The 17,549-nt window shown below is 41.9% G+C and overlaps 1 protein-coding gene across 1 annotated transcript in view; it reads left to right on the forward strand.

Annotated features, from left to right (window-relative positions):
* Nucleotides 1-17,549, forward strand: part of LOC138854925 (uncharacterized) — a 188,001-nt gene that overhangs the window by 88,500 nt on the left and 81,952 nt on the right. The window contains exons 2-4 of the mRNA XM_070100836.1: nt 6,164-7,628; nt 15,482-15,565; nt 16,257-16,411. Coding sequence (XP_069956937.1) covers nt 6,164-7,628; nt 15,482-15,565; nt 16,257-16,411 — 1,704 coding nt within the window. The remainder of the gene's footprint in view (nt 1-6,163; nt 7,629-15,481; nt 15,566-16,256; nt 16,412-17,549) is intronic.

Genomic DNA, 17,549 nt, shown 5'->3' on the forward strand with positions numbered 1-17,549 from the left:
CGGACAAGGAGCGGTTCGTTTCGAAGGTATCAGCCAACCTGGCCGCCTCCAATGCAGTGGTTAAGTCACGATCCTGCAGAAAGACACGAACCTCTGGTCCCACAGACTCCAGCAGGTTATCAATCAGAATAAGCTGCACCAGCTCCTCAAAGTTAGAGACACCACTCGCTTTATACCAGCTGGTAAAAGCTTTGGTTTGCTGTCTCACAAAGTCCACCAGGGATTGACCAAGCTGCCGCCTGTTCAATTTGAAGGTCTTACGATATTTAGCTGGGATACATGTATATGCTCCCAACACTGTGGTCTTCACTACTTGATAATCAGAGAATTCAGCGTCAGTTAATACCGACGTAAATTCCTGTGCCTTACCCAATAATGCTGTATGAACCAACGCTGCCCAGTGCTGTTCCGGCCACCTCAAGGCTCGAGCTTGATTTTCGAAGCTTTCGAAAAATTGCTCTGGTTCGGCCTCATTGAAGCGGGGAACAAGCTGTACTGCTTTTTGTAAACTGAAATCGTTTACAGAATGCGAAAACTGCCTCCTTTCTCTTTCCCTATCAAATTCTTCCCTTGCGAATGCTCTCTGTTCCCTAGTTTGCTCAAGATTGATTTTTGCCAGCTCAAGTGCCAACGACGCTGATTCACCCTGAGACAACCCAGCTGCACTATACTGACCATTTTGCTCCGTAGGTATATCATCTTCCTCATGCGAGAACATAGTAGTTTTTGCCCCAGCTCCCGTAGAGGGAGGAGTTTGATGTGCCATCTCTTCTTCAATAAGTATGTCAGCAATAAGTGAACGCAGTTGCGCAGCTGTGAGAGTGCGTTTATAGGGAATGCCAATGGAACGAGCAATTTGCCAACAACGCTGTAGAGACAATTTAGGTAGGTTATGCAAAGTATATGCCGACACCAGGCGTCTGACTCGTCTAGGTGGCATAAGTTATTCGCTATGCACAGTACGAATACCCCAACGTAACATGTTAATTTGCAGAACACGCTTAGCTATGCACAGTACGATTGCAGAATACGCATACAAGCAAAGCCGACTGCACACAAGATTGACCGTAGCGAAGCGAGCACACTGAACAAGCTAGTAGCGAGCTGTTGAACGATCACACAATAGCAAGGCTGATCATAAGCAACTGACACGCAAAATTTGTAAAGCGAAGCGAAACAGCAAGCTACACAATGTTCCTGCTACAAGCTTCACCCTAAGCTCAACCGTTTCTCTAAGTCCAGCTCTCGGACAGGCTACCCATATTACAACCTAGGATTTCAAAGGGCCTGTTATCCCAGGTGTAATGGGAGCAAATAAACACAGTAGAAAAAGTTTAGACTTATATTATCCTTCACCAATTATAACAGCAATATGTACACTATGTACAGTGATAAATATAGTGCACTCCACGGTAAGCAAGGCAGAAATAGAAGCCACAAGATAGCAGACCGTGCTTCAACCAGCTCTAGAGTGGGAATGACAAGGGCAGACAGGAGAGCGGTATCCACATAACCTCTGCGATTGTCAATCCCACCTTCTTATTGGCTAGAACCTGGTCACTAGTTGAACGATGGGGCCCCATCATCAACTCTTAGCAACCTGGTTCGCTGGTTGGGGGAGATAGCCTGTAAATGAGGGTGTGTCCATGCGCCGAATAAAGGTTACGTACTCTTTGCATGCCACAAGTGACTATCCACTATCAGTGACCATCCACTATCAGTGACCATCCACTGTCAGTGACCATCCACTATCAGTGACCATCCACTATCAGTGACCATCCACTATCAGTGACCATCCACTATCAGTGACCATCCACTATCAGTGACCATCCACTATCAGTGACCATCCACTATCAGTGACCATCCACTATCAGTGACCATCCACTATCAGTGACTATCCACTATCAGTGACCATCCACTATCAGTGACCATCCACTATCAGTGACTATCCACTATCAGTGACTATCCACTATCAGTGACTATCCACTATCAGTGACCATCCACTATCAGTGACTATCCACTGTCAGTGACTATCCACTATCAGTGACCATCCACTATCAGTGACCATCCACTATCAGTGACTATCCACTATCAGTGACCATCCACTATCAGTGACTATCCACTATCAGTGACTATCCACTATCAGTGACCATCCACTATCAGTGACTATCCACTATCAGTGACTATCCACTATCAGTGACCATCCACTATCAGTGACCATCCACTATCAGTGACTATCCACTATCAGTGACTATCCACTATCAGTGACTATCCACTATCAGTGACCATCCACTATCAGTGACCATCCACTATCAGTGACCATCCACTATCAGTGACCATCCACTATCAGTGACCATCCACTATCAGTGACTATCCACTATCAGTGACTATCCACTATCAGTGACCATCCACTATCAGTGACCCTCCACTATCAGTGACCATCCACTATCAGTGACTATCCACTATCAGTGACTATCCACAATCAGTGACTATCCACTATCAGTGACCATCCACTGTCAGTGACCATCCACTATCAGTGACCATCCACTATCAGTGACCATCCACTATCAGTGACCATCCACTATCAGTGACCATCCACTGTCAGTGACTATCCACTATCAGTGACTATCCACTATCAGTGACCATCCACTATCAGTGACCATCCACTATCAGTGACTATCCACTATCAGTGACCATCCACTATCAGTGACCATCCACTATCAGTGACCATCCACTATCAGTGACCATCCACTATCAGTGACTATCCACTATCAGTGACCATCCACTATCAGTGACCATCCACTATCAGTGACCATCCACTATCAGTGACCATCCACTATCAGTGACTATCCACTATCAGTGACCATCCACTATCAGTGACCATCCACAATCAGTGACCATCCACTATCAGTGACCATCCACTATCAGTGACCATCCACTATCAGTGACCATCCACTATCAGTGACTATCCACTATCAGTGACTATCCACTATCAGTGACCATCCACTATCAGTGACCATCCACTATCAGTGACCATCCACTATCAGTGACTATCCACTATCAGTGACTATCCACTATCAGTGACCATCCACAATCAGTGACTATCCACTATCAGTGACCATCCACTATCAGTGACTATCCACTATCAGTGACTATCCACTATCAGTGACCATCCACTATCAGTGACCATCCACTATCAGTGACCATCCACTATCAGTGACTATCCACTATCAGTGACTATCCACTATCAGTGACCATCCACAATCAGTGACCATCCACTATCAGTGACCATCCACTATCAGTGACCATCCACTATCAGTGACCATCCACTATCAGTGACCATCCACTATCAGTGACCATCCACTATCAGTGACTATCCACTATCAGTGACCATCCACTATCAGTGACCATCCACTATCAGTGACCATCCACTATCAGTGACCATCCACTATCAGTGACTATCCACTATCAGTGACCATCCACTATCAGTGACTATCCACTATCAGTGACCATCCACAATCAGTGACCATCCACTATCAGTGACCATCCACTATCAGTGACCATCCACTATCAGTGACCATCCACTATCAGTGACCATCCACTATCAGTGACCATCCACTATCAGTGACCATCCACTATCACTGACTATCCACTATCAGTGACCATCCACTATCAGTGACTATCCACTATCAGTGACCATCCACAATCAGTGACCATCCACTATCAGTGACCATCCACTATCAGTGACCATCCACTATCAGTGACCATCCACTATCAGTGACCATCCACTATCAGTGACCATCCACTATCAGTGACCATCCACTATCAGTGACTATCCACTATCAGTGACCATCCACAATCAGTGACCATCCACTATCAGTGACCATCCACTATCAGTGACCATCCACTATCAGTGACTATCCACTATCAGTGACCATCCACTATCAGTGACTATCCACTATCAGTGACCATCCACTATCAGTGACCATCCACTATCAGTGACCATCCACTATCAGTGACTATCCACTATCAGTGACCATCCACTATCAGTGACTATCCACTATCAGTGACTATCCACTATCAGTGACCATCCACTATCAGTGACTATCCACTATCAGTGACCATCCACTATCAGTGACCATCCACTATCAGTGACCATCCACTATCAGTGACTATCCACTATCAGTGACCATCCACAATCAGTGACCATCCACTATCAGTGACAATCCACTATCAGTGACCATCCACTATCAGTGACTATCCACTATCAGTGACCATCCACTATCAGTGACTATCCACTATCAGTGACCATCCACTATCAGTGACCATCCACTATCAGTGACCATCCACTATCAGTGACCATCCACTATCAGTGACCATCCACTATCAGTGAGTTAAACTTCCTTCTCCTCGGATCAAACAGTATTACCTCGCATTCCCCATATGGTTCCCCATGAATTTTAAAATCATTATACAACAACAACAATAATAACAATAATAATAATAATAATAATAAAAATAATAACAATAATAATAATAATAATAATAATAATAATAATAATAATAATAATAATAATAATAATAATAATAAGCCTTTTCCAGCACTAATTAACCAAATTAAAGAAGTTTTAGTTTTTAAGATCCATTTAATTACATAAAAGCATCGTGTGGGCCAAGATTATTATTTAATTACAAGTTAAAGTTGGTATATAGCAGTCTCTTGTGTGTCAGCAAGTTGATGTTTAGAATGATGTGTATAATGTAGGATGAAATTACTGCTATGAATGATATAATGAATGCTTATAATGATGTGTATAATGTAGGATGAAATTACTGCTATGAATGATATAATGAATGCTTATAATGATGTGTATAATGTAGGATGAAATTACTGCTATGAATGATATAATGAATGCTTATAATGATGTGTATAATGTAGGATGAAATTACTGCTATGAATGATATAATGAATGCTTATAATGATGTGTATAATGTAGGATGAAATTACTGCTATGAATGATATAATGAATGCTTATAATGATGTGTATAATGTAGGATGAAATTACTGCTATGAATGATATAATGAATGCTTATAATGATGTGTATAATGTAGGATGAAATTACTGCTATGAATGATATAATGAATGCTTATAATGATGTGTATAATGTAGGATAAAATTACTGCTATGAATGATATAATGAATGCTTATAATGATGTGTATAATGTAGGATGAAATTACTGCTATGAATGGTATTATGAATGGTATAATGAATGATATAATAAATGGTATAATGCATGGTATAATGAATGATATAATGAATGATATAATAAATGGTATAATGAATGGTAATGAATGATATAATGAATGGTATAATGAATGATATAATGAATGATATAATAAATGGTATAATGAATGGTATAATGAATGGTATAATGAATGATATAATGAATGATATAATAAATGGTATAATGAATGGTATAATGAATGATATAATGAATGATATAATAAATGGTATAATGAATGATATAATGAATTATATAATGAATGGTATAATGAATGGTATAATGAATGATATAATGAATGATATAATAAATGGTATAATAAATGGTATAATGAATGGTATAATGAATGATATAATAAATGGTATAATGAATGATATAATGAATGGTATAATGAATGATATAATAAATGGTATAATGAATGATATAATAAATGGTATAATGAATGGTATAATGAATTATATAATGAATGGTATAATGAATGATATAATGAATGGTATAATGAATGATATAATAAATGGTATAATGAATGGTATAATGAATTATATAATGAATGGTATAATGAATGATATAATGAATGGTATAATGAATGATATAATAAATGGCATAATGAATGGTATAATGAATTATATAATGAATGGTATAATGAATATAATAAATGGTATAATGAATGATATAATAAATGGTATAATGAATGGGATAATGAATGATATAATGAATGGTATAATGAATATAATGAATGGTATAATGAATGGTATAGGGCAGACGTTTTCATGTTGAACTGTATTATTGAGGTGTATCAGTAAGTGTTGTTAAGGATGTATCAGTAAGTGTTGTTAGGGATGTTGGATGGTATACTAACACGTATTGTTGTGTTGACAGTGTTGGTGTTGGGTTGGACCCGCCGTGGACAAGACTCGGGTGGTGTATCCCTTCAGAACTGACTCCAGGGGACACGTTATATCACCAGATGTCTCCTCCAGCTTCCACCCTCAGCACCACAATGGTGACGGCAACAGGTTCAAGCGAGAGGATGTCACCAACAGCTCCACCTCGGAGGAAAAGCTCTACATTGTCATTAACAACGACAACGAGGAGCTTTTCCTGAAGCTGACACCGAACACTAACTTAGTGACGCCGTACACCGTCATAGAATGGGTACTGGAAGATGGTAGCCGGATTCTGAAGAGAGCTACAGGTGATTGCTTCTATATTGGAAGACTCAAGTCTACCCGGGAAAGTCTTGTGGCTATCAGCAATTGTGACGGCCTCACGGGATACATACAGACTCAAAATGACAGCTATTTCATCGAGCCTCTGAAAAGAAGAGAGGCACAAGATGAAGTCAGTAGAACAGGTCCACAGCCTCACCTAATCTATAAGGTCCAGTCTATCACAAGTCGTCTGAACCTCTCCCTCCAACAGGACCAAGAGTATGACCACCAGCCACACCGTGACTCCACCGTCCCCGAAGTGGATGAATCATTGAGGAAGAGAAGGGTCGCCCGCTTCAATGAGCTCAGAATGGGGACTTCGAAGATTCTGGCAGACGCGGCACGTGAAAGATTGAAAAGATCGGAGAAGAGTGTGCCCAAGTTCAGGAGGGAGAGAATACCTAAGTTTGCAAGGACCTCAGGTTCCCTCAAGGCTGAAAGAAGGAGCAGGTCAGCTGCCCTCAAGACTCCAAAGTTTGACCGAAGACTGACCTCCAGGGACTCCATAGGGTCTAACACACTTGAAGAGGATGAAGTAAGTGTAAGTCTGAGACAACACAGGCATGCACCACCTCCAGCAACACACACGCCTCCTCCAACAACACACACGCCACCTCCAACAACACACACGCCACTTACAGTCACACACACGACAACAAACAGAAGAAATAAGATCAGGAAGAAGGACTGCAGGAGAAACAAAACGGAAGAGGGCAACAGATCGTCGGGAACCAGTCAAGACTTGTGTGAGGAGAAGCCATCAAGAAGAGAAGATCGCGAAGAACGTGCCAGGAAAAGACAGGAGAGAAGAGATCAGAAGAGACGAGAGAGAGAAGAAAGGAGGAAAGAGAAGGAAAGAAGGAAGCAAGAGAGAAAAAGAAAGAAAGAAGAGAAGAAGAAGCATAAACGAAAAGGCTGTCATAACGTGCGAGGAGTTGAAAGAGGAGGTAGAGGAGATAACGAAGCAGTGGCTGAAGGCGCTGGGGAAGATGTCATGTGTCAGGCTAGGAAGGAAAGGAGAAACAACACCAGAAAACACAGGAAGAAAGAGAAAGACAAGTCAACAAAGACAAGAGGGAAGGAGGACAAGAGGATACAGTCAGGGGACTCCCTCTCCTCCTCACTCACTGAGGGTAAGTCTCCATGCACTCATTCTTCATTTACGTAATTAATATATACTTAAGTAACAGATGAAGGATCAAGTCTATAAACATTCTTGCACCGACTGACCCTCACGGGTCTAGCGCTTCACACAAAGCATAAAAAATCTAACACAATGGATTTAATGTGTGGAGCATCACACTAATGTTAATATGTACTCAAATGTACTCGCCTAGTTGTCTTTCTAGGACTCGGGTCACAGCTCCTGGTCCCTCTTAACAACTGTGTCTACTGATTAATACCACTCAGGGAGAGATCATACCTACTCTTGAAGCTGTGGGTGGTGTTCACCTCTTGGTCTAGCTCGTTCCACTCCACCATTCTCAGACTTTAGAGTACTTCCTATCTTTTTTACCGCTCATGTGGAAAATTACATTTATCTGAATGTATCATTATGTACATAGCACTAAATGAACAAAGATAATTATTATTTATCAGAGTTACATAGACAAGTAGGAATTTGGGACACCTAGGTCACAAAAAACGTCCCCCTTCGATACCTACCACTGTCATATCCACAAGTTGCTCTGGACCTATTAATTAAATGAATTATACATACACCAGGAATGCTGGTAAATATATAAATTTGTGGACTGTATATTAAATTAAAAATGATTATATATAAACACATTTACATAACAGAAGGAGAATATCTTAATATCATTCACCAATTTGACTGGAGATTAATGTGTATCATACTCAGAAAATCTCACTGTCTGTACATGAAAATAACACTGGCCAGAATTACATTATTATAATCAAGGGGGAAGCGCTAAACCCGGAGGATTATACAGCGCCTGGGGGGGATGTGGAAGGCATTCAGGCTTAATTCTGGGAACTGGAGCACAGATCTAATTCCCTAAATCAAGAGCCCCTCACCAACATCAAGGAACCTTCCTTGAGGGGCTAGAATTACAAACATAACAGACTTATCTGAGGTTCCTGGAGCTGTCTTGTCCAGTTGTCTGATATCTCAAGTTATGCAGGAATGCACATCCAACAATTTCACCTCCTATTTGAGAGGTGTCAACCCAATTTTAACCTTTAGAGCACGAAAAATTCTTCACAATATTCACTAACGTTCGAGTTGACCAGTTCAAACATGGCGAATGTCTTCTGCGCAGGGGCAGCTTCTTCCCATTTTCGATAACAATTTTTATTATATACAATATAGGCCATCTATTTACCTATAAATTACCGTATTTCCGGAAAATATACAGTATTTTCCACAGCTCATATTATAACCAACGTTGTTTGGATACTGAGCCTAACTCATGTATATGAAGATATTTTAACTTAAGTGTGTACAAGGTTCAATACGGCATCATGTCCGGTAGCCCTATAAACCAACAATAACAACTTGCATCTAACGTTATTGTGATTCATTGTATTGAACAATTTCCATGTTTAACACTTTTGAAGGTGATTCACAAAATATATAAATATAAAATAAACTCGTAATAATATCAGTAACTGTATAGGGATGTAGAAAAATTAAAGAAATCTAAGAAAATAAAAAATATATTCTATTGTATTAAAGAAAGTGTAGGGTCTAGAGGCCTTTTTTTTATATATATTAGAGAAAGTGTAGGGTTTCTAGAGGCCTTGTCTGGTATATTAGAGAAAATGTGGAACTTTTTGGCTGTTGTTGATATATTACAAAAGATGTAGGCCCTAGAGGCTGTTACGGGGAGGTGACGTCCCCCGGGGTTGTGAAAGGAGCCATCAGAGGTCCAGCAGACACCGGAGGGGGAGGATGTACACTCACGACCTCTACCATTGTTGCAAATGCTACGAAAGTGCATTGATATGGTTGCCTGTGTAGTGGAGGAAAGTAGGTTGATATTTAAGTATTTACAATTATGATATATACTGTAGTTTATTGTACCATAACTTGAAATATGGTTGAGGTAGACCTAGTCTACACTGGTTGATGTAGGCCTAGTCTACACTGGTTGAGATAGGCCTAGTCTACACTGGTTGAAATATGGTTGAGGTAGGCCTAGTCTACACTGGTTGAAATATGGTTGAGGTAGGCCTAGTCTACACTGGTTGAAATATGGTTGAGGTAGGCCTAGTCTACACTGGTTGAAATATGGTTGAGGTAGGCCTAGTCTACACTGGTTGAAATATGGTTGATGTAGGCCTAGTCTACACTTGAGGTAGGCCTAGTCTACACTGGTTGATGTAGGCCTAGTCTACACTGGTTGATGTAGGCCTAGTCTACACTGGTTGAGGTAGACCTAGTCTACACTGGTTGAAATATGGTTGAGGTAGGCCTATTCTACACTGGTTAAAATATGGTTGAGGTAGGCCTAGTCTACACTGGTTGAAATATGGTTGATGTAGGCCTAGTCTACACTGGTTGAAATATGGTTGAGGTAGGCCTAGTCTACACTGGTTGAAATATGGTTGATGTAGGCCTATTCTACACTGGTTAAAATATGGTTGAGGTAGGCCTAGTCTACACTGGTTGAAATATGGTTGAGGTAGGCCTAGTCTACACTGGTTGAAATATGGTTGAGGTAGGCCTAGTCTACACTGGTTGAAATATGGTTGAGGTAGGCCTAGTCTACACTGGTTAAAATATGGTTGAGGTAGGCCTAGTCTACACTGGTTAAAATATGGTTGAGGTAGGCCTAGTCTACACTGGTTGAAATATGGTTGAGGTAGACATGTGAAAGTAGACATGGTTATACGTCTGGCCTCACCCAGGATTGATCCTGGGTGAGTTGGGTGCTGGTGGCAGCCAGGTACACACACTGGTATTCTGGGTATTGGTGTGCCCTGGGCATCAACCAAGGTAGTGTTGTCACATTATGGTAATACCAAGAATGTTATCCCAGATCTGACCATCGCTGTGTGTGTGGTTGCAAGGGTTGAGTCATAGCTCCTAACCCCCCACCTCTTCACTGGTCGCTGCTTGATCCACTCTCTCCCTGTTCCATGAGTTTTATCGTACCTCATCTTAAAGCTATGTATGAATTCTGCCTCCACTACATTACTCTTCAGATTGTTCCACTTCCTGACAACTCTGTGACTGAAGAAATACTTCCTAACATCTCTGTGACTCATCTGAGAGTGAGTGTGTGTGTATCTGTATGCTCGCTCACCTACTCTCGTATATGTGGTTGCAGGAGTCGAGTGACAGCTCCTGGACCCGCCTTTTCGCTGGTCGCTACTAGATCCATTCCACGCTCCAAGAGCCTTATTGTATCTTTTCTTAAGGCTGTGTATAGATCCTGACTCCATTACTTCACTCTTATGTGTGTGTGTGTGTGTGTGTGTGTGTGTACTCACCTATTTGTACTCACCTATTTGTGGTTGCAGAGGTCGATTCATAGCTCCTGGCCCCGCCTCTTCGCTGATTGCTACTAGGTCCTCTCTCTCCCTGCTCCATGAGCTCTATCATACCTCGCCTTAAAACTATGTATGGTTCCCGCCTCCACTACGTCACTTTCTAGGCTATTCCACGGCCTGACTACTCTATGACTGAAGAAATACTTCCTAACATCCCTTTGATTCATCTGAGTCTTCAACTTCCAATTGTGACCTCTTGTGTCTGTGTCCCTTCTCTGGAACATGTGTGTGTGTGTGTGTGTGTGTGTGTGTGTGTGTGTGTGTGTGTGTATGTTAATCTGTATGCTCCTTCCCTAATCGTCATAAAATTGCAATTGCTGGGGTTGAATTCAAGCAACCACTTATCTGAGCACTCTTCTAGTGTGTTAACGTCCATTTGTAGTCTATCCTCATCTGTTTGTATTCTTATCTATTTTATATCATCAACAAATAGGGGTATATCTCCCTTGACCACGCACGGTATGTCAGTCATATAGACCAAAAAGGGTACTGGCCCTAATACCAAGCCTTGCGGTACCCCACTTCTTACACTGCCATTCTGCCGTCTCTTCCCGGAAAACCAGTTTTTGTTTTTTATCCGTAAGATACCCTCTCCAGGTATACTCAAGGTATATCCTGATGCAGTAGGTGACTAGAGTATGCGCCTTGTTATTCCTGTCGGTACCTGAGTTTTTATCCTAGTCTCTCGTTTGCCTGGAGAGGGTTTCGGGGGTCAACGCCCCCGAGGCTCAGTCTGAGACAACGCCTCATGGTGGATCAGGGTCTGATCAACCAGGCTGTTACTGCTGGCCGCACGCAAGCTGACGTACGAACCACAGCCCGGTTGGTCAGGTACTGACTTTAGGTGCCTGTCCAGCGCCTTCTTGAAGACAGTCAGGGGTCTATTGGTAATTCCCCTTATGTATGCTGGGAGGCAGTTGAACAGTCTTGGGCCCATGACGCTTCTTGTGTTGTCTCTCAGTGTACTCGTGGCGCCCCTGCGGTACAGTTTTAAATGTCGTCTTGCAGTGTAGGAACATGGAGTCTATCCATTTCTCTGTCTCTGTCTCTGTCTGTCTGTCTGTCTCTCTCTCTCTCTCTCTCTCTCTCTCTCTCTCTCTCTCTCTCTCTCTCTCTCTCTCTCTCTCTCTCTCTCTCTCTCCTCACTTCTGTTACTTTGTCAAAGAATTGAGCATGTTCGTAAGACAAGGTTAGCCATCTCTGAACCTGTGTTGTTTATGCAAGTGTTCTACCAGACTCTCCTGACTGGTAATCTTCTCCATTACCTTGCCTGGTATGCACGTCAGTGATACCACTCTCTAGCTCAGCGCTTCTTGTCTGTCTCTTTCTTAAACACTCGTACTAGTAGTAATAGTAATGTAGTAGTAGTAGTCTCTTCCAACCATTTCTCGATGCCCTTAAAAATCTTGCTTCTTCCATCAAGTTTAAAACTCAGGGACTACATTCACTGTCTTCCAGATCCCTGGGCAGTGCGTCGTGTTCATTGACTTGTTGATCCTCGCTAATGGTTCACATAGAGCCTTTGCTCCCTCTCACAGAATCCATAATGACACCTTGATAAATTAAACACATGGGTAACACATGGATGTCTTTTCTGTGAAAACGTGTCGCCACACAGTGGCTTCATCGGTCCAATACAAAGCACAATAGTGAAGATCAGAGGGAGCTGAAGGTAATCAGTCCATCAATCATGATGGACTGATTACATCGACTCCAAGCTGAGGGACTGATTACCTCAATAAAGATACCCAAGTGTTGTACATGTGTCTAATATATCAACCTGTTCTCTGAACCAGTTATCCACACGGTGACCACTGGTTGGCACCCACCACTTTTCTTGAATTCAGCTCAATCAATAGTTTCTTTTTCTGTCATCTTTCCCTGTTGTGTGTACGGTGTCCAGTACCTGTCTGTGTACCCTGTCCTCCTGTCTCTCTGGTGTCTCCCCTCTCTCCACTGAGAACATCTCTTTAAATCGCCTGTGTGTATGGTTTTTTGCATGTACGTGTACGTGTGCACAAGTGTGTGTGCACTCGCTGAATTGTGTGTGGGTATTGAATTTCAGTTGCGCTCCCTGTATCTTAACTTTTACTGTAGTGAAGTTGTTAGTTGCCTGCTAAGTGACCTGTGTCATAAGTGACCTGTATCACAAGTGATCTGTATCACAAGTGACCTGTATCACAAGTGACCTGTATCACAAGTGACCTGTATCACAAGTGACCTGTATCACAAGTGACCTGTATCACAAGTGACCTGTATCACAAGTGACCTGTATCACAAGTGACCTCTATCACAAGTGACCTCTATCACAAGTGACCTCTATCACAAGTGACTATCACAAGCGACCTCTACCATTCATGTAGGGGTGGAGGCTGTGTGGTCAGATTTATAAATCCATTACATACGATGGTCAAACATAGTGTTCCACTACCTACGATAGTCACCTTGTATTCTACCAAGAAGGTGACTCCTTGCTCATTATCCCTAAAAAAAACATACAAAAATATCAGAAAAAAATGAATATCTTTGTCCCAGAGACTTGGTCATGTCTTCTCATCATTTCCTTTCTTGAAGTACACTGCCAAATGTAATCTTCAGAGGAACGTGTGACGTGACGTGACCTTTCCCCATCTTTCAGAGTGTTAACCTTTCTACTTGGCAGCAGTGTTCTCATTGCTTGAAAATATTCACACTTATAAGAGGAAGAGTGTCTTCATGGGGTGAATGTCGCTAGTGGGAACCTTCATGGGGTGAATGTCGCTAGTGGGAACCCTCATGGGGTGAATGTCACTAGTGGGAACCTTCATGGGGTGAATGTCACTAGTGGGAACCTTCATGGGGTGAATGTCGCTAGTGGGAACCCTCATGGGGTGAATGTCATTAGTGGGAACCTTCATGGGGTGAATGTCGCTAGTGGGAACCTTCATGGGGTGAATGTCACTAGTGGGAACCTTCATGGGGTGAGTATTAACCCAGTTAATGATTATCAATGGATTGAATGATTTGTATCTTTATTGATAAAATACATGTCCAACACCTGGGTACCGTTATTTAAGGTGTTCAGTGCCTTAGCCAGGGTAAAGAGCTGTATGTCTTGACCTTTAGTTCAGGTCCTCTTCAGCAGGTAGAGCACAGAAGAAGAACGACACAACAATGTATGATTCACGATTATTACACAAAACGAAAAGGCACAGTGAGTGTGAATTCCTATAAAAGTCTTTGATAGAGTTACTGAAAAGAGAGAAGAGTGGAGGCTCGATCCTCCGTCCATGTGTGTTTAACGTAATGCAGCTGGAAGCTAGACATCCACGGGTTATCACGGACATGTGCCAGTCCCTGGACCAATTACGTCCTCTGTAAGCCCTTAATACCACCACAGGATGAGTATGGGGTGACTACAACCAACAGGACGGTCGTCAGGGTTCGTAATAATAACAGTTATTTCTGCTAGTACGTGTACAAGGTAGACAGAGCATAGCTGACATCAGTGACACACTACTGTATATAAAGCCCCTTGTTATGCAGAGTATTTCTGGCAACTTAGGTTAATCTTGTCCCCCAGGATGCCACCCAAACCAGTCGACTAACACCCATGTACTGCTAGGTGAACAGGAGCAGCAGGTGTAAGGTGACTAACACCCATGTACTTACTGCTAGGTGAACAGGGGCAGAAGGTGTAAGGTGACTAACACCCATGTACCTACTTACTGCTGGGTAAACAGGGGCAGCAGGTGTAAGGTGACTAACACCCAGGTACCTACTTACTGCTGGGTAAACAAGAGCAGCAGGTGTAAGGAACCAAGGCCAATGTTTCCACCCGTGCCGGGGATTGATCCCGGACCATGGATGTGTGAGATGAGGACGCTATCAACCAAACCACGAGCACATAGCAGCAATTTGTGAAACGCACTTGATGTCTGATTAGAGAGCGACTTGTTGTGTTGACTGAGAGAGTGAACCCTGTGATCTGACACTGTGTAGCGGCTTCCCAGTGATGTAGGTGGTGGTAGAACTATTGGCAGTGTTGAACTTGCACAGTGGTGTAGGTGGTGTTGGAGCCACTGTAACTGCTGTTACTGGTGGTGTTAGGGATTTTCACACTGGTGTAAATGGTGTTACTTGTGTTGGTAGTGATCTCAGAAGTGGTGTGTTTGTGTTACTGATGTTGGTTGTAGTTTCAAAAGTGGTGTAGGTGGTGTTACTAGTGTTGGTAGTGGTCTCAAAAGTGATGTAGGTGGTGTTATTAGTGTTGGTAGTGGTCTCAAAACTGATATAGGTGGTGTTACTAGTGTTGGTAGTGGTCTCAAAAGTGGTGTGGGTGGTGTTACTAGTGTTGGTAGTGGTCTCAAAAGTGGTATAGGTGGTGCTACTAGTTGGTAGTGGTCTAAAAAGTGGTGTGGGGGTGTTACTGGCGTCTCTAACCACCAGACACCGAAAGAAGTGTTAATCTCGTATTTTTCCTCAGATCATCCTCAGGTGTTGGACCCCTTCGAGGGCTTGGAGTGGGATGGTTACTCTCCAGATATATGGGAGTCTCAAGTGGCTGCAGGTAAGTCCTCCAAGAACCCCCTGGGTCCTCCTCCTTCAGAAATCATGGCTCCTCCTCCAAGACTTTGTCCTCTCCTTCAAAGACCCCCGGCTTCTCCAAGATATTCCTTCCTTGACGACTTTCCTATTCTTTCTCATAAGAATCCTTCCTACAGCTTCCTCTCCCTTTTCTTCCCTTTCCCATGCCTCTGCAACTTTCAACTATCTATCAGTTTATCGCCACTACCCGCATGCTTTCACTATGTAATCTCTCAACACTATTTTTCCCATCACATTCAATTAAATAATTACATCTGTCCACTCATGAAATCCCATTCCGAAAGTATAATTTTTTCATTAATTCTGTACGATTTTTAGGGCGCATGGTGTGTGTGTGTGTGTGTGTGTGTGTGTGTATGAAGTATATACACGGAACTACAGTACTCAGTGTTTGTCGGTATATATGAACAACTACATAATGTTTATGATATATATCAGTACTGGCACCTGAACATACTTCTGGAATGAAAAAATATCGTTAACCGGGGGTCCACTGCATTCGTATATCTTACGTAATTTTTAAGGTATATACATGTGACGTATGATGTTTGGGATTTATACATTTGACTTACACAATTCTTGAAGCATATACATGTGACTTACATGATATTTAAGGTATATATAGTGAGTGTGATGTCCCTTGCTCCCACTAGGTACATCCGGACTGACAGAGGTGACTCTTGGTGACTCTCTCAATGTCACGGATCCCCAGAAGTGGCTGGAATTGGTCGTAGCTGTGGATAACACTGTCATTGACTTCCATGGGGAGGATGAGGTCGAGAAATACGTCTTCACTCTCTTCAACATCGTAAGTGATGAATCTCTATGTTTATAGCTTAAAACAGGAGCAGGAAGGCTTTTACGAGGATAATGAGGCTTAGGTTATAGTATGTAGGAGAGAGGGAGATTATTTCCCAGTAAAACTAGGCCTTAGATAGTGATGTGTGATGTCACCATCGTTACTCAGTATATTTATAGATGGGGTAGCTGGTGAGGTTTGGGTTTTGCTGAGGTAAAAGAGCTACTTATTATCAGTTCTGTACAATGACCTTTGGTCATCGCAGCATTCCAATTACTTTCATCAGTCGCTTGACGGTGGTATTCATCAATTTTTCAGGTAAGTCTTAAAGGATAAGTTTTAAATGTTTAAGAGGGCTTTATATTGTGTTTTGAATTTAATAAAATTATATATATAGTGAAATGGTGCCACTGTAAAAGTATTAACACCGTTATCATCAGTGTTGTCACTGAAAGGTTATTAACATCACCATTATCATCAGTGTTGTCACTGTAAGGTTATTAACATCACCATTATCATCAGTGTTGTCACTGTAAGGTTATTAACATCACCATTATCATCAGTGTTGTCACTGTAAGGTTATTAACATCACCATTATCATCAGTGTTGTCACCGTAAGGTTATTAACATCACCATTATCATCAGTGTTGTCACTGTAAGGTTATTAACATCACCATTATCATCAGTGTTGTCACTGTAAAGTTATTAACATCACCATTATCATCAGTGTTGTCACCGTAAGGTTATTAACATCACCATTATCATCAGTGTTGTCACTGTAAGGTTATTAACATCACCATTATCATCAGCGTTGTCACCGTAAGGTTATTAACATCACCATTATCATCAGTGTTGTCACTGTAAGGTTATTAACATCACCATTATCATCAGTGTTGCCACTGTAAGGTTATTAACATCACCATTATCATCAGTGTTGTCACTGTAAGGTTATTAACATCACCATTATCATCAGTGTTGTCACTGTAAGGTTATTAACATCACCATTATCATCAGTGTTGTCACTGTAAGGTTATTAACATCACCATTATCATCAGTGTTGTCACTGTAAGGTTATTAACATCACCATTATCATCAGTGTTGTCACTGTAAGGTTATTAACATCACCATTATCATCAGTGTTGTCACT

This window comes from Cherax quadricarinatus, chromosome 75, assembly GCF_038502225.1.
Source record: "Cherax quadricarinatus isolate ZL_2023a chromosome 75, ASM3850222v1, whole genome shotgun sequence".
NCBI classification, from domain to species: Eukaryota; Metazoa; Arthropoda; class Malacostraca; order Decapoda; family Parastacidae; genus Cherax; species Cherax quadricarinatus.